General features: G+C 40.2%; 2 protein-coding genes across 3 annotated transcripts in view; both read left to right on the plus strand.

The window, feature by feature from the left end:
* drd2a (dopamine receptor D2a) overlaps positions 1 to 25,207 on the plus strand; it is a 58,966-nt gene extending 33,759 nt beyond the window's left edge. The window contains exons 5-7 of the mRNA XM_046074905.1: positions 23,244 to 23,330; positions 23,638 to 24,025; positions 24,579 to 25,207. Of these exons, the coding sequence (XP_045930861.1) occupies positions 23,244 to 23,330; positions 23,638 to 24,025; positions 24,579 to 24,775 (672 nt within the window). The 3' untranslated portion in view covers positions 24,776 to 25,207. The remainder of the gene's footprint in view (positions 1 to 23,243; positions 23,331 to 23,637; positions 24,026 to 24,578) is intronic.
* On the plus strand, positions 1,846 to 15,402 carry si:ch211-195m9.3 (galaxin). Of its 2 annotated transcripts, XM_046074903.1 has the most exons (10): positions 1,846 to 2,012; positions 2,395 to 2,408; positions 2,543 to 2,568; positions 3,162 to 3,241; positions 7,296 to 7,387; positions 8,079 to 8,305; positions 11,658 to 11,814; positions 13,092 to 13,254; positions 13,338 to 13,391; positions 13,477 to 15,402. In XM_046074903.1, the coding sequence occupies exons 1-10, from the start codon at positions 1,880 to 1,882 to the stop codon at positions 13,746 to 13,748; spliced, it is 1,218 nt and encodes a 405-aa protein (XP_045930859.1). In that variant the 5' UTR covers positions 1,846 to 1,879; the 3' UTR covers positions 13,749 to 15,402. The 2 variants fall into 2 exon arrangements, with proteins under 2 accessions (XP_045930859.1, XP_045930860.1); XM_046074904.1 differs by lacking the exons at positions 1,846 to 2,012; positions 2,395 to 2,408; positions 2,543 to 2,568; positions 3,162 to 3,241 and adding an exon at positions 4,012 to 4,415.
* Positions 25,208 to 25,849: the final 642 nt, after the last annotated feature.

A 25,849-nucleotide genomic window follows, 5' to 3' on the forward strand; every position in this document is an offset into this window, starting at 1 on the left:
AAAACATTACTGTTTTTTTCCCACTGATCGTTTTATAATTTTGCTATTGATTTATAAATTCACATTAAAATGTACAGAAACAGGTTGTGATAATGAAAATATAAAAACCGAGAATCAAAGAAGAATTTGTCAGCTAAAACCAGCTCTGTGAATATTTTGTGTTTCACTCATCTTCACTTGCTTAATGTACAGAACATATAGTGCAGATGAAGTGCTTTCTAACTGACTTAAGCACCTATTGTAAAAAAAAAAAATAGAAGCACTTTCAGCTATTACTGTGGTGCTATTGTCTGTATCTTGATGTCATCTATGTTTTCACAGCTCATGTTACACAGGGTCTTAGTGAACAGGTATCATCTTGCTGTGGACTGAAGGCCTACAACTCACTCAATGAAATATGCTGCCAGTCAACCATCGTAGTCAAACCAGCGCCTAAGGCCCAATGCTGTGGTAAAGGTGAGTAGAGCTGGACACAAATGATGGATATAAAACATCATATCCATGTTGTTATGGTAATGTATGTCATTCCCACTAAAAATTTTACACTAATTGGCTCTGTTTCCATTCATTTTTAGTAACCGGAAAGGTATAACCAGACACCTATGACGGAGGTGTTTGGGCAGTAACAGTGAGGCTTAGTAGACTACAAAAAGTTTTGATTCGGCTAATGTTGCAACTGTTTTTCCTCAGTTTTAGACAAATGTACATGTAATGCATGTTCTGTTCTGTTCTATTCTATCTAAACATTTGTGGTCTGCAGGATATGCAGTAGGTTGTCAGCTGAGTTGTGGCTGAGATAAAATTTTAAAGAATCATCCTGATCTTTTCCACAGAGGCATTTGATGAAGAGAAGCAGCTGTGCTGTGGTCCGAAAAAGAAAATCCTGACAAGGAACTCCAGTGACCACGAGTGCTGTGGATATGACCAGTACAACATGAAGACTCAGTGCTGTTGTGTGGGGGATGAAATACTTGAGATACATCCTATAAATTCCAATTGCTGTAAAGGTGAGCTCTTATGGCCCTATACACTGTGGGACAACAGCGATGTTACAAGTTTTCTGCATTTCACACTGTGCAAGACGGAGCAATAAAGTCTTGGTTGTTTCAGATGTCAATCTTGAGGCATATTGGATTGAGCAATGATTGCCCATTGTATCTCAGCTCTATGATGTAAATACGACCCCAAAAAAGCAAGCAGAGACATGTCAATAAACGTGCACTGCTGTTTAGAAAAAGCTGCATAAAACAACTTTCCTACTGATGCTGTTTTTTCTAAATGGCTCTTAGAATAGATACAATCCTGTGTACACATGCCAAAGTGGTATTTGCATGAATACTGTACATCTATGGGTGTGTGGTGTCTGAACAATAATGCTGCGATGATGTGTTGAGAAGAAATCCGCTTGACACTGTTCTTGATCATAAAAGTTTTATTACATCAAGGAGTTCAGCATCAATTACAAGCTCTGCAGCAGCTTGGAGAGTGACCCAGCCCGATGGCCACTCTGTCTCTCTGTACATCAAACATAGCTTATATAGGACATGTTTAGGCATCTGTTAGACACCATATAAGGGTCTGAGTCTGCAAACTAAGGCACCAATCCATATAAGGGCACAGTTCTATAGGATAAGTTTAGACATCTGTTAGACACCATATAAGAGTCTCCACATAACCACTGACCTCTACTCTCCCCTTAAAAGGTCACTAATCCTCTATCCAGCTGCTACAGTGCTATGTTAAGCTGTTATGCATCAAATGCACATATGTTATACACCACAGGTGCTTACAGTGTCGCATTTGGCAAGTCCTCCTGACCATTCTGATCGTTTCCACAGAGGTTTTTGATAAAGAGAAGCATCTGTGCTGTGGTCCAAACATGACAATCCTGAAAAGGAACTCCAGTGACCACGAGTGCTGTGGATATGACCAATACAACACGAAGACTCAGTGCTGCTGTGTGATAGATGACAAACTTGAGATACATCCTATAAATTCCAATTGCTGTAAAGGTGAGCTCTTATGGCCCTATACACTGTGGGACAACAGCGATCTTACGTTTATTACAAGTCTTGTGAGATTGGATAAAACCCTATGAAATAAGTTACTTTAAATTATCACATAGACATGTTGGTCTTAGTAGACCCTACTTCTTATTATCTACAAGCCTGTCAATGATGTTTTAAAACAGACGTGAACTAACTTCAGACTGAGTGCACTGAATGTTATCTGTTTTTGTTGCTCAGGTTGTCCAGTCTTCAGACCCAGAGAGTAGCAAAGGCAAATGTCTAAGCAGGGTTTAGTCTAATCTTGTCTAAAGTTGAAAAAATGCTTTTTGTTCTGTTGTAATGAGTCATGCATTCAAAATACTTTGTGCTATGTGTCATCACACAGGTGTGCAACCACAGGTAAGAAACAACCCTTTATCTTCAGTTTACATGATTTACCTCTCTGTTATGAGGGTGCTCTGTGAAATATTTTCATTTTTGTGTGTGTGTGTGTGTGTGTGTGTGTGTGTGTGTTTGTGTGTGTTTTTGTTTAGAATGTTCAGGACTCTCAATCCAATTGGTGAGTCAACCAAAGGTTGTCACACGTTGACACATATAACCATAAAATCCTCCTCCACAGTAAAAATTGTGTTGTTAAATATTGAACCAGTTTTGGTCAATGTAGTAGCAACGCAAAACTTGACCCAGTACCAATGAATCTTTTTGACCCAATTTTGAATATTACGTAGCCATTTACATGTTACTGGGTTATTGACCCAGTGTCAAACACAACAAGCTCAAGTTTTACCTTAAACCTGTCACAAATGTATTGTTTGTTGTACAAAACAATGTGCATATGACATTCTAACCCTAACCCTATTTCTAAGAATGTGTAATGTCTCATCAGCATGCTCAAGATTAACAGAACAGAGACCCATTTATACAAAAACTGCTGCATAGTGCCACCAGAGGTCAAAAATTCCACAGGGAATCTTTAACCTAGTTATTGTATTAGTGTTAATATGATCTTTAGTATGTTAAATCAGAGTCATGCACATTTTTGACACTCTTGGTAATTTTACTGTACAAAGAACTGTGTGTCAGTGCTTTATAGTGTTCATGTGATGTGGACTGCTTTTGTGTTTATTCTTGCTTATCTTTGCACATCCACAGCACAAGTCTCTATTACAATCCAAATGACTTTCGCTGCTGTGAGAGAAACCAGACAATGTCTCATTGGTGCTGCGCCCCAGGTATGACAGTGGGTGTGTTTGTTGTGATGAGTGTTTTGAGTGTTTGCATGTGTCAGTTGCTATCTGATGGTACATTATTTCATCAGTGTTGTATCTGCTACGTTTGAATTTTTATTTTATACAACGTGAAGTACACATGTAACAGGTGGTCCAACAAGGCAGTTAGTGATTCATTTATTCTGACATTTGTTAGTTGGATACATTAAGTAACCAGGTGAAAACACTGACTACTCAAACCAAAACGAAAAGTAGACCTTAAACAGTGGATGGTTAGACTGTACAGTACAATATCAATTGTAAAGCATGTCAGCTTGTGCGATGAATGCGTATAGGGCCAAAGAGCATAAGCAGTTTCCCCTTTCCCAAAATGAACTTGGCACAAGATTGATCACAATTTAAAATATATATTAACTAGCATGGTTAAACAGCATTCTCTCATCAAGGAATCCAGATAACCATGTAAGTAATTATAAATTCATCCACATATTTAATTTTTCTCCTAAGGCGAGCATTAGACACGAAAACATCCCAATCGCTAATTTTGTTGTAAACACAGAGCTTATTTGGCACATACAGGAATGGCTGGTGGTGATGAACATCTGGAAAATTCTTTGTGAAACTAGTGGTGCGTTCCATTTACCTCAGAAGTCGGAGGTCGGAGCTGGGAATGACGTCACACCTGAGTTGATGGCATTCCAGTTACAAGTCAAAAACCTCGCTCGGGCAGCCATTGTTTACAACTAGCCAGGGGTGCGTTTCCCATACAACAATGGAAGGTAGCATGAAACTATCTTTGGACGATGCATCGCTAAACTAACAAACATCTGAAGTATGACCGTTTCCCAAAACTGTCGTACCTTGTTGGTACCACCGTTGTTCAGAAGGTCTCTCACTCGGCCCATAGACTGCACCACCTAACATGCATGTGCAGTCTGTGATGCCGTGCATGCGGCCCTCATGTCACCCTAGACCAATGACATGTCAGCAATTAAGTGCCTCAATCGCAGAGACAGTTTTCAGTCTCCCTGCTTACAGTTGCAACCGTTCAGGAGGACACTGTTGTCACATCTTTTGTCTCTAGTTCAGAGGAGTTTTGCTGGACTTCTGGATAATTCTTCATTCATATTCTGGACTGCGTTTTTTCCTTTCCATATTCCGTGTGCGTCCTTGAGAAGTGAGTATAGTGTCTAGTTTGTTCGATTTATCATGTGTGATGCTGCCGTGTGTTTTATCACCCTGTCTCACTTCGTAGCATATATTATATATTGCTGTGTTTGTTTTCATGTTTATAATCAATATATATATAGTTTAGGTCGGACTTTCCCTTCCGTAATATAATCAATATATAGTTTATGTCGGACTTTCCCTCCCGTTAATTAGTACTGCATGTGCTGACGGGTCAGTAAGGGGTCGTCACGAAATTACCTAGTCTGTGTGTCATTAGTAAGCCTATGCAACAGAGCCTTTTTAGTCCACGTGTGTAAAATTTATCCCTTATTTAGTTTGTGTTTTCTCTTTAGAAGTTATCCATCTTTGTTCATTTGTCCTCATATCTGTCATTATTCACACTTGTTTATCTCATATTATATTGCTTTTATTCATTACTATTTCAGATGTCTAAAATGTCATATTTGTTTATTCTCTTTACAGTTACCGAACACACAGTTACCTCACACACACACACACACACACACACACACACACACACATACAAATAAACATATACTCATACTAGATTTCATTCTACAATAAACAAGTTGACAAGAGTGTCATTGGATTGATAAGATTACCAACATCATCTTAATTGTTCTAACCGGACAAACTGTGGAGGTGTACAGCCAAAAAGACACATCAAATAATTAATTCATTAATAGAGGTCTCAAGTTTGGGGATCTGAAGTCAACACCTGTTTTATAACCGTGGTTTGAACTTAGTTTGAACTAACATGTTTCCAGGTGTGTTTGTCTGACTTTCACAGCATGAAACTCACAAAATGTTGTAATATTCTGCCTAAATATATCAGTTGTGACCGATATTAAGTGACATTATTATGCTAACTTATTATTTAGGCTTTTCATATTATAGTTGTACCTGCAATAACAAGAAATCAACAATAGTATTTATGAAATCATTAATCATTTTATTTTGCCTAAATATATGCTATAACTTTATAGTGACATTTTAGAAGAAAAAATTATTAAATAAAAGAACTGCGATTACAAGACATTTAGTTAAACAGGTTTAAACTGAGAGTATCTTCATTTCAACCAGGGGCGATTTTAGACCATTTTTGAAGCACCACTAAAAAGATTATACAATAATTTATTATTAATTACTGAAAATTATTTTTTCACCTCTAACATTAGATTTTGGAGAAGCAAGAGAAGGGACAACCAATTAGCCTACAGTTTCATATGGCTTTTCTTACATTAAACGGATTTAATATCCCTAAATACTGACATTTTTCAGTTTCTAATGTTTTACTGAATGTGCTGGCGGATTGGTCAACGGCAGTGGAAGGCTGTTAAGTGTCTGTCATCTGTGCCAATCTAATACTTTCAATATTGAGGAGGAATACAAGTGGCCCCTCCCAACTTGGACTGATCCTTGTTTTTACTGAATTCTGATTGGGTGGATTGCAAGCAAATGCAGTGATGAACCTGGTGCCAGGAGATGACTCACCCATACACACACACACACACAAGACCATGAGACAGGGAAAACACAGGACACCTAGAAAAACACTAAAATATAGCAAGGATCACGGATAACCCGTGACGTTGTACAGACATCAGTCTTGGAAACACGGGGCAGTTTTTTCAGTGGATGAAACTGGGAAAACCCCAATTTTTTATTGCGTCAAGCCATACAACTGGAAAGTAACACGGGGCAGAGCTCATTCCCCTATAAGCCACAAACATGTTTTCCCCACTAATTGAGGAGACAAAAGAAAAAAGAGACTTCACGTGGCTTTTAACCAAGAGTGTACAGATTTTTACATTCCTCCCACGGGCAGTTTAAAACCAAAATATCTCATATATCTGAGGCATTACAGCTGTTCATTTGTTAAGTTGTGTTGAGTGTTTATCATAAAATTGGTTGAGACTACACATCATCACTTCAAACTACACTTTTTATTGAATTTTTTTCCTAAAAATTTGTCACTATATTTTAGTTTAATTAAATTTTGAATTTATTATTAGAGTAGTTATTATTTATTGTCCTTCCAGTTTGATGTGAAAACTGACTGAAATATTCTTGAAATATTATTTGATTTGACAGTCCGTTGTTGGCTAAAAACATATGTTACTATACGTAATGGCACTGAATGATAACGCAAGTTAGTCGTTATGATGTTCCGGACCTTTGCTTCGGGAAATTTTCTTTAACCGGACCTCTTTGAATTCTAATTGAATACCCCTGCCCTAGCACACCATCTACTGTCTCGTCAGGAACCTATAGGCACATGGGGGCCATTATGGGGCCACATTATGAGTTGCTGTGATGAAAGTCACCAAGTTGGATCAGCCTATTATAAAAAGACAGGGAAAACACAGGACACCTAGAAAAACACTAAAATATAGCAAGGGTCACGGATAACCCGTGACGTTGTACAGACATCAGTCTTGGAAACGCGGGGCAGTTTTTTCGGTGGATGAAACTGGGAAAACCCCACTTTTTTATTGCATCAAGCCATACAGCTGGAAAGAGAGCTCATTCCCCTATAAGCCACATACATGTTTTCCCCACCTTTACACTCTGGGGGTTAGAGGACCTGCTTTCACTTGCGCTTATCAAAGAGGGTGTTCTTTTGAGAAATAACATTTAAAACTGCATGTCCTGGTGAAAACTCAAGACAGTTTTTCTCAAACTTCTTGTTTTTCTTGTACATGCATTCCTTTCTGTTGCCTCCCTCTCACACCCTCCGAGTCACATTTTTAAGACATCATTCATCCCCACACCCTCCAGCTGATAAACAAACACTTTATTTCCTATTTTGCATTAACTGGTGTGTCCTGTATCCATCCCCTCCCCCCCACCCCACTCTGTTAAGGTCGATGTGATGCTGCAGTCACACTGTATAACCCAAAAACACATGTCTGCTGTGATGGCTGTTTATATGAGAGGATGCCTTGGAGAGATCAAGTAATGTACTTTTTCTGTTTTTGACCTTCTCAGCTGGGTGGAGTTCATTATTTCCTACAAAGTCTTTGTCTGTGTTTTTCTGTGGGAAACCATACTTTCCAGTGAGAATTGTAGGTTTGGAAACTCCAAAATTCCTAAAAGAAATAGAAAGAAGTTGAACTCATTTGTGGCTTGCCTTATGCACCTTCTGACACCATTTTTAATGAATAAAAGTGCTTGTTTGAGAAAAAAACAACACATTTCTTTAATTGTAATATAATAAGAATTATTTATATGTTTGAGAACTGACAGCACAGCATCCCTGTTAGGATTATCCAAAAAAAACCCTGCTGTTTTGCAGGGTACAGTTACGTTGCGAGAGCTCGGAGCTCCACCCAGCTCATTTTATACAACAAGTAAGGGTGTTTTGTATCTATTGGATAAAAAGCCCTGCAAACGTTGGTCTCCACATTACCTGTTAACCATTAACAATACCCTGGTAAGACTCAAACAGCTTTTGCACATTTTATGTGCAGTGATTAATATTTGCATTAGTTTTTTTTGTATTATTTGTGTCTGTATGTTCCTCATATTTTGGAAGAATTCATGTGCATATATGTTAAAATGTGTGAGCACTGGAATGTGTGTAGGAATGTGCCTGCTTGTGTCTGTACTGCTTCCCCCTTACATGTATATTCTCTGATTTTCCAAGTGCTGTGGAGAGACGCCATATGGCCTGGCACAACGTGGAGTCCTTTGTTGTAATAACACCTTGTATAAGGACGGAGAAGATGGAGAGGAATGTTCAGAGATCAATATTGCTTACAATCCAGCCAAAGGGACTACATTTTGTTGTCAGTCTCATGGATTACCTGGACAACACTGCTGTGGGACAGAGGTCTATGAGCCTTCCACTGAGATCTGCTGCAATGGACACAGGTGATTATGTGTACATGTGTGTTTACACTTATCCGTTAAAATACTGATGAAATCTGCTTGGTGTGTTGCAGTGTCTGGTATGTGTAATTTGCGTACAGTGTGCACAGTGTGTTTTCCACAGCCAAGGTGGAGTGTGGAAAATATTTAATTTCTGTGTCTCTTAGATTAGCTTGAGGAATGACACAAATGGAGACAAGGTGGCAAAGGAAAATTCTCTGTCTTTCCCACAGCCAAGGAGGCAGCTGCGTGGGAAACAGTGGTTAGTTCATTAGTATAGTCTCTGAGGCAGGCAGGAATTCCTGCAGCTACTCGTCTCCTTTTTGTTTTTACTTCTGGGAGCATTCAAAGTGCAACCAGATTATGAGAAATGTCTGCTTTGGTGTGGGTTAATAAAATCAGTCTGTGCGTAAGTTTGTCACATGCTTGTGCATATTATGACTCTAAAACTGCACTAATCAATATTTGATGTATTATATATTTAATATATTTAATGAAACAACTGTGAAATATGAAAGCAGTTGTTGTTGGTGATTAATCCAGAGAATCCTGGATTGGTAGAATGACAGTTTTTGGAGGATTTGGTGGAGACCACACCAGAGCTAAAATGAGAGTGAATATTGGATTCACAATCATCAGGAGGCAAGAGACACATGCCAATGCCTGCTGTGTCTGCTAGATGTGTAAGTCTTTAAGTGTTTGCAAACATCAATATCAGCCTGATAACTTGACAAGATTTTCAGGCTGTTGTGTGGTTGGTTGGCTTACGGTTCTTTTGCTTCCACTTCAATTCAATTTTATTTATATAGCACCAAATCATAACAGTTATCTCAGGGCACTTTTCGGCAGGTTTAGACCGTACTCTGCACACAGATGTTTATGTATGCATGTGTGTTTAAGCTTATCCATGAAAATACTGATGAAATTCAGTGAGACGTGAAGATCTTATGTCTGACCTTATTTTATATTGCAGGGTCTGGCTGTCGCACAGCTGTGTAGGAAATAGTACAGACTCTGAGACAGGCCGGCATTCCAGCAGCCACACTGACAATGTGTCTCCTTTTTTTCTGTTCCTGGCAACCTTAAAATGCACCCAGCTACTGAGCCAAAGGGAGTGTCTGTCTGGGTTTGCTGCTGCTTTGACGTACACTATGTCTGTTTTTATAAATTCTGTCTGTGCATTATCCGTTCATGTGGTCCTGTCCTCCCTGGGGCCCTGAGTTCTAGTTTGGGCCCTCCTAACTGACTCGTGAGCCATGAAACAATTTACTATTGCTGTACAGTCACACTTGACACTGCAGTGCTCTCACCTCAATCCTGTTGAGAGTGAGGGCCAGTCTGCTGGATCATGTGGTGGAGCAGCAACTTTTCAATTAGGGTCTGAGTTGCTTGTATCTAATGCTGGCTGTACATCTCTGGCTGTGCTTGTACTGGCTGAGGTTGCCTGTGTTTCACCTGGGTCTGTGTGACATGCTAAATTAGTCTGTACTGGGTCTGCTTGTACAGGCTTGATGATCCAGGAGCTACTCTACTGACAAACTTTTAAGCATAGCCCCTGTAAATTATAGATAACAATACCTGCAAGATATAATGTATTGCTTCATCAGTTCCATTCAAACTGGCTCCATCAGGTTTCCTTTAATACATTTTCAAATGTATAATATTACTTATACTATCACTTGGCTGAATATGTGATGCTTAGCCTATTCTTTACTGAGATACTGTGCATCCATATTGCCCAGTTTTCCCATGCTAATCACCATTTTAATTGTCACTGTCAACCCATTGCTTTCCATCTTGTAAAAAAACCTTGACTGAGAGACTAGATCATCATTGTCTTGTTTTAAAATGAGGAGTGCCATCAGGCACATACATTGTCTGGACTGGTCCTCACAGAGGTCGCTGAGTTTCATTTCTTGCACTTACATATAAACATAATAAATAGTTGTATTAGATGCAAAATATCTGGCAAGAGAGAGACTCGCTGCAAGCTAGCACAAACTTTATCCTAACTTTTTCTAGCATTACTGTTATTTGCTGATGTCAGACTTTGAAAGGAGAGGAGTGGAGGAGGATAGAGGACAAGTTTACCTGATTTCTGTTCCAAACTCACTCTGGGTTTTGCCCAGGATAGTCCCTGTTAATCCTCTCATCAAAACTGTAAACACTGACCCTCGCTTTGACACGAGAGTGAGGCGGACCCCTGCTTCATTTGCAGGACCCTACCCAATGTGCAATATGAGCATATAGGAGACTAGACCAGACCAGCTTCATGACACCGACTCTGTGCATGTGCATGTTATGACTCTTACGCCTTATGCCTTTTCATATTCCAGGCCATCAGGCACACACATTGTTTACAACCTTAATTGTGCTCTGATATTTAAAGGGGCTATACTGTACGTAGTTTTTTGATGAAGTGAATCACTTTTTTATTGCCTGAAAAACAATCCGCTTGCTGAATCCACAGAATTCCTAATCCTATGTGAAGACTCCGGGTCAGATTAGTTCAACCTCTAGCTGATAAAATGTCTAGCTGTAATGTTGCAGTGGGAGTTTACACTAGTTTCCAGCATGTTGTGTGAAGCTGTTTCCCGTTGTTTTGGTCTCTGTGTGTCCGATTCTGGTTGCTCATGAATTCAAGCATGCGTACGAGCACGCGCAGGTTGCAATCTGAAAACCGCATTGCTAGTGGTCGCTGAAAACTAGAGTTACAGTATGTTTTAGTCCTTCAATTTGGTTAAAGCTGCACTATCAGTCTTTTAAAATTTCTCGTTCTCTCCCGCAGTGCATCATGGGAAGTCTCCTGGTAGTCTAGGCCTAAAGCAGCATAACTAAGGGATGATTCAGGGCTCACCTGAGCAAGCCCGAACTATAAACTTTATCAAAGAGGAAAGTCCTAAGCCTACTCTTAAATGTGGAATGGGTTTCTGCCTCCCGAACCCATAGTGGGAGCTGGTTCCACAGGAGAGGATCTCCGCGTAGCGAAGAATGACAAAGGTTAACAGGCTACACTGGCTTTTCTTCTTTTTTAGTCATTGGTCTCATGCGTGTGTGATGAAACAGGTGCTTTTCTATTTTAATTAATACAGCTATTTATGCGTTCTGTCTGTACTCTGGTTTTATGCAGGACTGAAGCTGCAGCTGCCAACATGCTGCCTTCACCTCGCAGCCGATGTAGAAACTGTGTTGAAGAAATTGTCTCGCAATCTTAAAGATCAAAGAAAGCAAATTCTAACTCACCCTCTTTTGAATGTAAAATGATATGTTTTGAGAACATAATAATAATATATAACTTTTCTTAATCTCACTCACCTTAATCCATATTAACTATGACCTCTGTTCCTCCACCTAGATATCCCAAAAAAGAAAACATGCACTGCTGTGGGGTGAAAGCCTACAACATTAAAGACACACAGATGAAGTGCTGCGCAGGGACACTGTACAACCTGACGTGTTTAGGACATGGACATGACGCACAGTGCTGTGGATCCATTCTGCAAAAACCAATGGTAGGTTTAGTATTATTATTATTATTATTATTATTTATTTTTTATTTTTTTTCCTCATGACCCCCCCAAAAACTTTGGACTGATTGCAAAGTTTAAAAAAGTTGCAGCTTCAGTAATATCGGCTGCCTTCCCTTCAACACAGCTCTGCTGTTCACCGGAGCAAATGTCTCCGAGTGTTGATAGGCTATTGTTCGCGACTTGTAACCAATCAGACAGGGCCGTGGGTGGGACATTAAGCAAGACTCCAGTCTGGTGATTACCTAGACAGAGAGAGGCAGCTGGATCAGAGCCAAAGTAGTGCATTTTAAAATTAATTTAACCACTATTGAAGTAGCACTGATCACTCTGAGGGGGGATAACATTTTGTCCCCACCGGGGATAAAAATTATTCAGCAGAGGCAGAGATATAAAAACCAGAAGGAGGCAAACCCCCCGCAAATCGCACCCTAATTATTATTATTAGGTCTATTACTTGTGCGCATTTCAAAATACATCAATGATCCTAAATGTACCTAAAAATAAGAAAACAGGAAATTCCTGAGTTTTGGGGAAATCTTCTTACAACTTATCTTATGTAAGTGTAATAGTAGCCAGCTAGGCTGTGTAGTGAGTAAACCTCACTCCTTAACAGACATGCTAGCGACTGAAACTAGCGCCCATGGGTTTTAGCCTGTCTTTATTTTCGAAAGCAGTTGTTCTAAAAAACAAGCTATGGATTATTGCATTGTATTCCATTATATTTTTTCATTTTGAATTGTCACCTGCCACCTGAAGTTTGTGTTTCCCTCTATATAAATAAAGACATTTCCACCATTCAAAAGGAAATTATGTGTTTAATGCTCAAAATATTGTGGGAGAGGACCCCCAGACCCCCCACTCACATAATTCAGAATTGAATATTTCTTCAAAATACTGTTTAAATATCTTCTCATATTGTTCTCGTGACCTCAATATTGTGCATCGTCACGTCTCGTGAGCTAAGTGTATCATCATACCCTCAATCAGAGCCCTAAAGTCCCTACCACTTTAACAAAAAGTGATGCCCTTGCATAGAACAAAGCATCTCTATACTGAACATAAACACAACCATTTCAACATTTTATGGCTAAAATTAAAATATTTTATTTTATATCAAAACTCATCTATCTGGTTCGGTGCACCAGTCTCAGCATTCTGTTCATAACCCTGGTGCCTAACAAGCATATTTTTAACCAACCACCATTAATTTGATCATTCATACTGTTCATAAAAATGCTTTATATTTACTTTATAAACAGGATGTTTGCTGCTCATGTGAAGACAAGGAGGTGGTCTACACCAAAAAGACAGGATTCAGATGCTGTGGTCACCTCTACTTCAACACTTCTCTGTGGTCATGCTGTGCAGGGAAGCTGAGCCCAGTACACCAACCAGGACAGCATCAGAGCAACATGATTGAAGGTCAGTTGTGCAATGTGTGGACTCAGCATAGCACTTGATGTACGTATATTATCTAAGTGATAATATGTGTGTATCTTTTTCAGAATCCAGACTTCTCTCAATGAACAATCTGAATGAAACACATCTCTGCGAAAACAGTAAGATATCAGTTTATAGATTAGAATTTTTGTGAACAAATATGGCTAATGAATATATGTGGATTTGTTTCTTGTCCCTGTTTAGTACTAATCGGGACTTTGGAACATGTGTCTCTGCGAAGCATCGTGTTCAGCAGTGTGCTGAAAATCTGTGGAAGAAATGCCATTATGAAACCTCTGCCCTCACCTCACATCCTGAAAAGATCTGATCACTGCAACTCCCCAAAACTGATCCCTGGGAAGACCTACTTCTTTGATGAAGCTAATTTCTTCACTGATTTCAACAGTGGCTCTATTGTCCAGTCACTCCATTTCATTATTTCCAAGTGTTATTGTTGTCAGGTCACCGCTGGGTAATCTGTTTCTTCATGGATTTCCTTTGAAGCATCAAACAATTACTTGACAAATATTATCAGTCATTTAATGCTTACTACTCATTTCAAAAGCTCATCAGCAACAGTTATAAGATACATTACTTTATATTCCTCACTCATCTCCCTCCAAGGTGCTTATCAATAACACGAAAGCCTCCACATCCTGTGGTTTAACATGCAGCCAGCCTACGGTTTGGTGGTATTCACTGACCAGTATTTACTACCTTAGCCCTGGGCAGGGCCAGATTAATTTACAATAGGGGCTCTGGGAAAATATTGAGGACCATGGTTTACTGCATAACTCAGGATTGTTGAAGCATTATTGTGAAGGACGGAAGTTCAGTCATGGAAGTGTTGACAGTATTGATGTTGATTTGTACTACCCAGGAACAACCTTAAAGACAGGCAGAACCAGCAGCACATGCAGCAAGAAAACAAGGGTGGCTGACTCAGGACTTTGTGCACGGCTCAATCCCCAGTGATAGCGCCCTTTTGCCAACTCTGATAAAAACAAAGCTAAAGTAAACATCAATATTTGGTTAGAATGTTAAGAAGTTAGACTTGAATTTTACCCCATTAAATTAACTGAAAACATCATAAGCAATTTATTGTAACTGTAAGAAAGAATAATATTAATACATGTAAAAAACATGGAGATACAATGTGTAACTAAGACTACTTTGGAGAGGTTAGGCACCATCTTCAACATCCAGCAGACAGTTTGGGAAGTTAACACATCCCAAACTGTCTGTTCACTGTTAGACACCACCTTTCCAAAATATCAAAGTAGCGGAGCATTACTGGCATTAGTAACTGGTAACTACAATGCTTTACTGAGATTAAAATTGTAATTACTCACACTACTTGTTACTAAAGGCAGTAATCACTACTGTAACACTACCCGCCCCTGTGCATGGTGACATATTTATCTGGACACTGTGAAGTATAATTCTAGGATTAATTTCCAAAGATTGACAATAACTACAGCAGTAAAAGCTGAGCAGGGCAGAATATGTCTGATTAAAAGTAGCTAACTTCTTTGCTGTCACGGTAGCTAGTGACATGCAAGAATATTAATGTATAGCTTGATGAAGTTAATATGTTTAGTATTTTGAATCATTGTGCACTCTTCTATTTTTTGAAAGAACTACACAATAAATGGCAACTGTTTGCACACGTCCTTCACTTATACAATTGTATGTTTACATATATGATGTGATTTATAATGTCATGATTGATAAAGCTAGTTATTGATGAGCACCCACTGTGGTTCTTTGAATGTATGTTTCTCCATATCTATAAGTTTATTACATTTAGGCTGCAGTTTATCATGCGAATGTGATTTCTGTTCTGGCTGTGTTGCATTTGTTGTACTGTACATTCCTTTGTAAACTGTGTGTTTACTATATATGTGAATGGCAGGAATTTAAGCTAGAAAACCTATTTTCAGTTTTAAAAAATATATTTTTTGTAGAAGCACCTGAAAACCATGATATTGCATGTTTAAATGTGTTGGTTTTTGGGATACAATTCAACATTGTATGTATACTTTTAATATATGACAGGACCTACTGCTGGTGCCTTGTGTGTTTTAAAAAAAAAAAGTCTTAACTAAATAAAAACATTTATAATGAAAACCTGTTGCTTTTTTGGGCTTATGCTAAATTGCCATTAGGAAGCTTTACACTACAGTAGTACTTTGACACTGTGGGATGTAAACTTTATTCTACACTGCAGCCTGTTGTTTTTGTGTATGTCTTCATGGCTTTGTATCAATCAGGCTTATACTAACTAGGTGTCCTGTCAGGATTGGTCGTGTGTGCAGGCAGGGACAGGTATTAGGATCCAAACGCAGGACAAGCAGGTGGGACAGATACAGTCTCTTAGAATTTATTAAACTCAAAGAGGAACTAAACTCACAGCAGAGTCCAAACCAAGGTTGTCCGCAGAGCAGCAAAAACACAGTCCATAAACAAATGATCCAGGGGAAGACAGAACAAAAGGATAATCCAACAAACAAGGTAGCAGAAGCAGGCAAGCAAGACACACGGCAGTGGATGAACATACAACAAAACAGTAACAGCTGAACAGAAGTCAGGTGATACTAAAGACAGCAGACAGGCAGGCAGAGAGACAGCAGGGGAAAACAGACGGATACTAACAAGTTTCAAAACACAAGGCAAGAATCTAACTGGAACTCAAAACACATAGGCCTACTAAATAACAGATACTGAACAGACCAATAAACAAAACTCACAGAGACCTAAACTAAACCGGGCTGATCAGACAGGCAGTATGACATGTCCATCCTTATCGATCATGTAGCACAAATTTGATGCGAATAAATGCATGTTTCCATCCACTAATGTTATACAAATGTTAGAAGTTAAGCACATTGAGTTAAACACTCGGGGGCACTACTAACATTTAGGTTTGTTTCATGTTTCTGTTTTACACATATTTAAATAAACACTTTAAATAAATAAAATCTAGATTGGTTGGTTGTGATTAATCCAGAGAATTATCACCCAACTCAGCAGCTCTTCAATTTTTAAAATTTAAGTAAAATATGTGGTTTTATGCCCTGTATTGGTTGAAAGGGTTGAATGTCAGCTACTCTCATCAACCCCATTTCCAGCTGCAGTGGCCAGTCTGTTTCAACATACACACTGTATGCTACTTGGCCCGAACACCAAACAGCAGAAAGGCAAAGTTAGCAATTAGCTGGTGAAGCAAATGAAACATCTATCAAGCTGAAGACCTAGAGAGTTTTCGGAGGATTTGGTGGAGACCACACCAGAGCTAAATTGAACATTGGATTCACATTTGTGAGGTGGCAAGAGACACATGCAGATGCCTGCTGTGTCTGCTAGATATGTAAGTCTGCAAGTGTTTGCAAACATCAATATCAGCTTGATAACTTGACAAGATTTCCAGGCTGTTGTGTGTTTGGTTGGCTTACGGTTCTTTTGCTTCTTCTTCAATTCAATTTTATTTATATAGCACCAAATCATAACAGTTATCTCAGGGCACTTTTCGGCAGGTTTAGACCGTACTCTGCACACAGATGTTTATGTGTGCATGTGTGTTTAAGCTTATCCATGAAAATACTGATGAAATTCAGTGAGACATGAAGATCTTATGTCTGACCTTATTTTATATTGCTGTCACACAGCAATGTTTCCTTCCTAGTAAACACAGTTCAATTGTCATTCCAGCAGCCACACTGACAATGTGTCTCCTTTTTTCCTTGGCAACCTTAAAAAATGCACCCAGCTACTGAGCCAAAGGGAGTGTCTGTCTTGTTTTGCTGCTGCTGCTTGACTTACACTATGTCTGTTTTTATAAATTCTGTCTGGGACCCTGAGCAAAATTCTGGTATGGGCCCTCCTACCTGTCTCGTGAGCCATGTAAAAAATTTACTATTGCTGTACAATCACACTTGACACCGCAGTGCTCTCACTTCAATCCTCCCACTTATAAAACAGTCTGTCTCTGTAATAAGAATGAATGCAAACCTCTTGTAGACTTCAGGGTAGGAAAAATCATGAAGTCGGTTGAGAGTGGGGGCCAGTCTGCTGGGTCATGTGGTGGAGTAGGAATTGTTCACTTAGTTAATTGTGATGCTGGCTGTACATCTCTGGCTGTGCCGTCAGACTTTGAGAGGAGAGGAGAGGAGAGGAGAGGAGAGGAGGAGGACAGAGTTTACCTGATCGCTGTTCCACAAGTCACTCTGATAGAGTTTTTTCTCTTCTCGTGCCTGTTAATCCTCTCATCAAAATTGTAAACATTGTAACTCCCTTTGATATGAGAGTGAGGCGTGCCCCTGCTTCATTTGCGGGGCCCTACCCAACGTGCATTGTGAGCGTATAGGACCGTCCGGCTCTGTGCATGCTGTGACTCTTTTACAGTTATACCTTTTCATTTCCCAGGCCATCAGGCACACACATTGTTTACAACCTTCATTGTGCTCTGATATTTAAAGGTGCTATATGAAGTTTTTTTTAATGAAGTGAATCACTTTTTAGTGCCTGTGTGTGAAGGGGTTGTCCCTTCCCATATAAAAAAAATCCACTTGATTTTTCTGTTACCTCTGGCGGCCAGAATGCCTAATCCTATGTGAAGACTCCAGGTCGGATTTTCCGGGAAATCCAGTGGCACACACACACACTCAGCTCTGCTCACATTGCCAAGCCTCTGGTGAAAGATACACAAATAGTTAATGAAAAGTGACAGGCGAGCTAACGCCAATGTATCACATCGGCTAAATGCAGTCAGTGTAGCATTATCATGCAACGAGCATGGATTAGTTCAACCTCTAGCTGATAAAAATATATTGCTGTAACATTACAGTGGGAGTTTACACTAGTTTCTAGCATGTTGTGTGAAGCTGTCTCCCGGTGTTTTGGTCTCTGTGTGTCTGCTCGCTCATGAGTTTTCAGCATGCGTACGAGCTCAGTGGTCGCTAGGGTTGCCACCTGTTCCTTAAAATATGGAATCATCCTGTATTTGAGAACTAAATAGCGTTTTTTCCGCATCCCCTGCAAATCATCCCACCCGCATTCTGAGAATACTTCTCCTTTTCTACCCCTGATTGGGTAAGACTCGCTGCCATTGTTGGTTTCATTAATGCTGTCAGGTTCAGGGCCAATAGGAGTCAGGTAAGGGCGGGTCTCTTGGCAGGGAGTTGAGTTGAAATAACGATGGCGGCAGCTCCAGAAACCTCCGTCCCATCTTAAATGTTTAAGCGGATGCAAAAATACAGACAACGATGAGAGTAGGAGAAATCAAATAACCAAGTCTACTTGGTGATGAGTATCAAGCCAAACTGCACAATTTGTCGGCCAGTGTTCTGTGTGGTGCACGGAGGCCTGTCAGACGTGTGACAACATGCCGAGGCAGTATAATGATTTAATAAAACTTACTAATTTTCTGATTGATCACGCTGGATTTCATATGCTGCCTATTTGTTAAGAAATATTGGTGCAATGTAAATGAAGCACATGTCTACATTATGGTGTGATTTGTTTTTTAAGGTTGAGGTATACAGTCAGACACATAACCATTCATTTAATAAGAGATAAATGAGAGAGATAGGCTATTAATACACATTTAATTATCAAAATATAGTGCCTATGGGAAGAATATAAACAACTATGTGTTATGCTTAACGAATCTATGGAATTGCATCATACAATACTATAGAATTAACAATAGGCTGAATAAAAACCTGAAAAGATAAATACATAAATTACTGACCAATGATAAAAATGGTGTTGCATTAAATTGAGAAATGTTTGTAGATAGATGATTTGTGTGGTTTCATTGTTTGGATGGTATTACTGCAAACAATGACACATATTTTAGCTATGACTAAATTCTAATAAGCAATTTGTCAGCAAGAACAGGTGCTCTGTGGAACTCATTAGGTGTGAGCTTTTTCTGTTCATAGTTTTATTGTAGCTGTTTGAAAGACAAACAGCTACTCAATACTGCACGAGTACTGTACTTCTGACAAGAAAACACTTACAAAAGGAAGTAGGCCTAACATGCTCTAATACTGCACACAATGTCTGCCACTTCTGATCTTCATGTTCATGTAAAATCCTTTGAAAAAGTCTGTATTGAAGGTGGCAACCCTAGTGGTCGCTGAAAACTACATATAGCTATAAGAGTATGTTTTAGTCCTTCACATTAGTTAAAGCTTCTTGTTCTCTCCCTGAGTGCATCATGGGAAGACATCCCCGGCAGTCTAGGCCTACAGCAGCATAACTAAGGGATGATTCAGGGCTCACCTGAGCAAGCCCGAACTATAAGCTTTATCAAAGAGGAACAGGGTGCGAATTGTACAGTGACAACGGGGTGGGTCAACTTTTTTTCCAGATCCAAAAGAAAACCCAGTACAGCACAGGCGCAAGGCTTCAGTGAACTAAAATCTTACAATGCTGACAATATCCATGCTTATTTATGTCATCAGTCTGTAGATGATGATAAATCAAATTCATTACACCAGTTCATGGGTGCCCCATACCACACGGCAACTTTAGTAGTCAGAGGTCACCAGGACTATCTTCACTAGTCGAACAGGATACAGGCAGAGAGAGCTAGCTTCACTAGCCAGGCAGGACAGGAGGATGCTTCCCAGCCTGCAGCCACTGGGCTCTTTACTGGTCCGGTCATTCTGTCAGGGTTTTCAGAATGAGTGCAAGCAGGAGTGTGAGCCCAAATGCAAGACCCCAGAGCAGAGATTCCATTCAGGGGTTTTTAATCCAAAGAAAAACAGGTTCTCAGGCTTACAGGCAGTTGACTTGAACATCCAAAATGACAGGAGGGTTGTAGAGCAACAGGCAGACAGACAGAACACTCTTCCAAACAACACGACTGAGTGTAAACACACAACAATGATTGGAAAGCAAATGAACAGAAAAACCAAACATATATACACAGGGACTAACGAGCAGGGTGGGAGCAACACAGGTGACAGGGATCAAGGCTAACGAGGCAGGCAGGCAGAGAGACAGCAGGGGGAAACAGAGAGGCAAGTAGGCAGGCAGGCAGAGACAGCAGTGGGGAACAGAGAGGCAGGCAGGCAGAGACAGCAGGGGGGAACAGAGAGACAGGCAGGCAGGCAGGCAGCCAGAGACAGCAGGGGGGAACAGAGAGACAGGCAGGCAGGCAGAGACAGCAGGGGGAAACAGAGAGGCAAGTAGGCAGGCAGGCAGAGACAGCAGTGGGGAACAGAGAGGCAGGCAGGCAGAGACAGCAGGGGGAAACAGAGAGGCAGGCAGGCAGGCAGAGACAGCTGGGGGGAACAGAGAGGCAGGCAGAGACAGCAGGGGGGAACAGAGAGGCAGGCAGAGAGACAGCAGGGGAAAACAGATAGACAGGCAGGCAGGTAGAGACAGCAGGGGGGAACAGAGAGGCAGGCAGAGAGACAGCAGGGGAAAACAGATAGACAGGCAGGCAGAGTCATAACTAGGGGAATAGACATAACCTAGGTTACTGGACATTAAACACAGACATAAACTAAGACACAGAACCAAAATGCAGAAATAAACCTAAGATACATGACAGACAGGTACAATGTGAGCTAAACAGAACCTGCGAATGTACAATGAAATAAACAAGGCTAAACAGAGAACACAAGACAAGGAACAAAACTCCAACAGAAAACATGGACCAACTGTTACACAGACCGGGGTAGGTAACAGAGACAGTACTAACCAGGAAACAGGACAACACTCAACAAGGAACAGACGGAAATAAGGAAAATTCCAAAACACTTCTCTCTGGGAGAGAAAAGGAGGAATTTGAGTCTCCAAATTATTTAATATAAAATGCACCAATCCACACTGTTGGTACACAACACACTCATCAAGGCAGCGCAAGGAGGAGCCTTTGAAGAAGAGCTGAGATTGTTCAGTCAAAGACCAAAGACTCACAGGATGTTCCAACTTGATCCCATCCTTGTAGATGGACCGCTCAGGGTTGGAGGGTGGTTGAGAAGGTCTTGCACATCATTTGAGTTGAGACATCCAGTAATCCTTCCTAAGGAAGGCGTTGTCACACAACTAATACTTGACTACTGTCACAAGAAAACTCAGCACCAAGGACGAGGACAGACACTCAATGAACTGAGGGCAAGTGGATATTGGATAATAGGTGTCAGCAAGGTAGTGGCCAAACATATCAAATGTTGTGTCACTTGCAGGAAGGTGCGAGGCGGATCTGCCTGTTGACCGAGTAGATCCTTCACTCCCATTCTCTTACACTGGAGTTGACTGTTTTGGCCCCTTCAACACAAAACAAGGTTGAAAGGAATTCAAGAGATATGGTCTGTTGTTCACATGCTTAAGCTCCAGAGCCATCCACATAGAAATTATGGAAGACCTTACTACTGATGCCTTTCTAAATGCTTTGAGATGTTTCATAGTAATTAGAGGAGCAGTAAGACAGATCCGATGTGACCAGGGTACAAATTTTGTCGGTGCTAAAAATGAGCTGGAGAAATGTCTGATGAAACTAGACCAAGAGAAGATCTCTACCTATTTGGCAAGGAAACAGTGCCACTTCCTCATGAATGTTCCCGAGGAAAGCCGCATGGGAAGCCGCATGGGAAGCGTTTGGGAGCGCCAAATAAGGACAGTCAGGAGTGTCATGAGCTCTGTTCTAGCTCAAGTTTGAGGCAATTTGTCTAATCGTCCACTCACTACAGATAACCTCACTGACCCCAAGAGTGTTGAACCTGTGGTGTCCGAACAATAATGCTGCGATGATGTGTTGAGAAGAAATCCGCTTGACACTGTTCTTGATCATAAAAGTTTATTACATCAAGGAGTTCAGCATCAATTACAAGCTCTGCAGCAGTTTGGAGAGTGACCCAGCCAGATGACCACTCTGTCTTTCTGTACATCAAACATAGCTAATATAGGATATGTTTAGGTATCTGTTAGGAACCATAGAAGGGTTTGAGTCTGCAAAATAAAGCTCCAACCCATAGAAGGGTACAGTACTATTCTGAGGTAACAAAACAGGGGTTAGAGGTCAAATTCTATAGAAGGGTTCAGTCCCTACATAACCACCAATCACTGCTCTCCCCTTAGGAGGTCACTGACCCTCTGTCCTGCTGCTACAGTGCTATTTTAAACTGTTATGAGTCAAATGCACAAGCACTGTACACTACATTGGCGCGTTTCACATCATAAGTCACACAACTTTAACTATTACGGCCCTCAAATTACCTTTAGCTTTTCTGGTTATTAATTTTACTGACATGGTGAAACTCTGCACAGGAAGCCGAGTAAAGGCATTTGCACACCAAGTATGTCTATTTTGTAACAATTTTTATAGGATGACTGATTTTAAAAAATGCATGTGAAAAATATGGACCTGGTGTACAAAGGCCTTAATGCTTTTAATCCAGTGCACTACATTACTCACGTTCAGGGATAGATTTAAAATATGTTTTCTGTGTGTGTGTGTGTGTGTGTGTGTGTGTGTGTGTGTGTGTGTGTGTGTGTGTGTGTGTGTGTGTGTGTTATAGAATGAGGTCAGGGAAAACATTCAGTTTTAGCGGACATGGGAGTTCACAGTTAGTATAGACTACACATTACTATTTAATAGCCTGTGAAGTTATTGTATTGCAGCATATTGACAGATTACGTACATAATCTTTATGAGTAAAAAAAAAAACATAATTTAAATAAAGCTTCACTCATGCTGTTAATTGTTGCATGAGTTAGTGTCATCTTGGTGAAATAATCTCAGCTGACAATTTCTTACACTGTCAGGTTAATGGACTTGCAGCTGCTGTTGATGCTGCAGATCAGATTCTTACTAAACAGCCTCTCTGTGCCAGAGCTCGATCTAGCCTCATTTGACCCGGTAGGCAGTGGGACCTGTGCTTAGACAGCCCTTTTGTCAGTTGTGCTTTGACATTGTACCCTCTCCTTGCCTGACACAGCTGTTTTCATTTCAGGATAAGTGCACTCATCCAGAGGATGTGAGGTTGTGCACCATGATTGTTAAATCTAATGGGAGTTTTCCTGTCAACAAGAAGAAAGTGGTGTGTGTTCTTTATTTGTTCTATTGTTTACGGCTTTTTTCCCCTAAAAGGTTTAACTTTTAGAAATATTTTTGTTTTGCCCATAAAAGATTTAGCAAAGCGTCACCTTGAAGTTTTCCTCCATTTCTCTTATAAAATATAACTTGAAAAGGCTCCTTCCTGCTTCTGTGAGCACAGCGTTCCTAAATTAACTGAAAGTGAAATAATTTGTTCTCAGTTTATTACCTATAATTTTAAATGTCACCCACTGTATAATAACCTAATGAAAAATTACCATCTAAATCTATGTTTTTCTGCTCATCCTCAGATATTCATCAAAGATGCAGTCAATGAGGGGGAAGATCTGGAGCTGGACGAACTGAACAACAGTGGCAGCAGCCAGAAACAGAAGCAGCAGCCGCAGTGTGCTCTTGGAGATACTCCGGCCACCAGCCACCAGCTATTGATGCCCAACAAGGCCAACACTAGCCCCACCTCCTCACCCCCCACACCACCTGAGGCGGGTCAGAAAGCAGAAAAGAACGGAGATCCGACCAATGAGGCCCTGGGGAATCCAGCACCGGTTGTGTTAAAAGCCTTCCAGACACAGGCCTTACCTAATGGCAAGACTCAGACCTCTGTGAAAACCATGAGCAAGAGGAAGATCTCCCAGCAGAAGGAGAAGAAGGCTACTCAGATGTTAGCCATTGTCCTTGGTAAGTTGGTTCACATTAAATTTCCCCATTTTGCATAAATAATTTACCATCAGTGACATTAAAGTTATTATTAAAGTGGAGCTGACACTGTGTGAAATTAAGCATTTCCGCAACCAAAGGATGTTTTTATTATCAACTTGGCATGTGCAAAACAACATGTGGTGATCACAACAACAAACCAGCAGGGGACTCTGTTCAAACTCATCAGGACTAAATATTTGTTTCTGTTCTTATTTATCACAAGCCAATCCTGCACTGTACCATTTAGAAAACAGTTTTTCTTTTCACAAGCAGCCAGCCATCTTAGTTCTTCGGCTGCCTCTGCATGTATTTTATTTCCATCTCAAATTTTTTGGTAAGACCTAAAACAGAGCTTGAAAACAAGACAGGCAGTGATGCAACAAATGGAAACAGTTCTGATACTTATGTCTGTATTTTGGAGTCCAACTCTTCCATGCGGTACGTCACCCACATTTAGGCTTCTAATATAAACCTCTTCCTTCGTCATTTTTCTGACTGTCTCTTTTTACCATTTTTTCTCACATCTCCTCAGGTGTATTCATCATATGCTGGCTGCCGTTTTTCATCACGCATATCTTGAACACCCACTGCACAAAATGCAAGGTTCCTGCTGAGATGTATAATGCTTTCACTTGGCTGGGCTACGTGAATAGCGCCGTAAATCCCATCATATACACCACCTTTAATGTCGAGTTCAGAAAGGCATTCATTAAGATCTTGCACTGCTAAACTGCAACATCACTCACCTGACCAGACTGAGGGAGGAGTAATGAATGAAAGCATCTCTTCTGGCATATACCTCATCCTGTTAAGGGAAACGAACCACGGGGGGAAACTGCGATCTGCTCTTTAAAGTTATGGAGCAGAGTGACTAGAAAACTGACAGTGTCTTATTGAAAGGCATATTGGTTCTATATGTGAATTGTTTGTGGAGTCCCGTTCCCCAGATCACTGAATGTAAAGCAAGAAATGTCTGTAACAACGACCTGTTTCATGAAAAAAGAAAAGATGTACCATTGTTCTCTAAAATCATTGTGCTTGTCACATAACAAGCCATCTATGTATACCACACACATTCAAGTTGCAAACTGCTATTTATTGTGTACTTTATATAATTATATAAATTGTTGATATCAAGTCAGTGTTCATTGCAGTGTTAAAACTGATACGTGAGCTCTTAATCTTAAAACCTATCACTGATTGGAATGTGTGTTAAAGAAAAGAGATGATTTACTTGCTGTATAATGTGGCTATGCCAATGTCCACATATTTGCAATTTTATAAATTGAAAAATCATGCATAATTATTATTATTATTATTATTAGCTGTACATAGTGTTTTCTTAACACATTAACTGTGATTATATGCCTGCAATGGAAATGTGATGCATGCTAAAAACTGCTCCTCTACTTGACTTCTCATAAAATGTATGTTTAACAAAAAGATATTACAAAAGATGTCCAATAAATTAAGTTATCAAACACTATAGTACAGTGCCAGATGTATATCAGTGTTCGCTCTGTGTATACAGATACACCCACAAATGACTAGTCATTATTCAGCAGTCTCTCTCTTATTCCCAGGACCGGTTTGCAGTTTGAGTTATGTTGTTTGCAGGAAGTAACTCTGAGCACTGCTGCAGCAGAGTTGTTCTGTAGCAAACTAATGGCCTGTATGTGGACTTTGCAGCTTCTAGGTATAATCATGTGGATGTGTGCAAGCCCTGAAACAGCTCCCTGGGGCCTTTGCTGAGTAAGAATGAGGTGAACTTGTAAGAACTGAAATCACAGTTACAGCAAAACA

This window comes from Micropterus dolomieu, linkage group LG17 (genome assembly GCF_021292245.1).
Source record: "Micropterus dolomieu isolate WLL.071019.BEF.003 ecotype Adirondacks linkage group LG17, ASM2129224v1, whole genome shotgun sequence".
In the NCBI taxonomy this organism is placed as follows: domain Eukaryota; kingdom Metazoa; phylum Chordata; class Actinopteri; order Centrarchiformes; family Centrarchidae; genus Micropterus; species Micropterus dolomieu.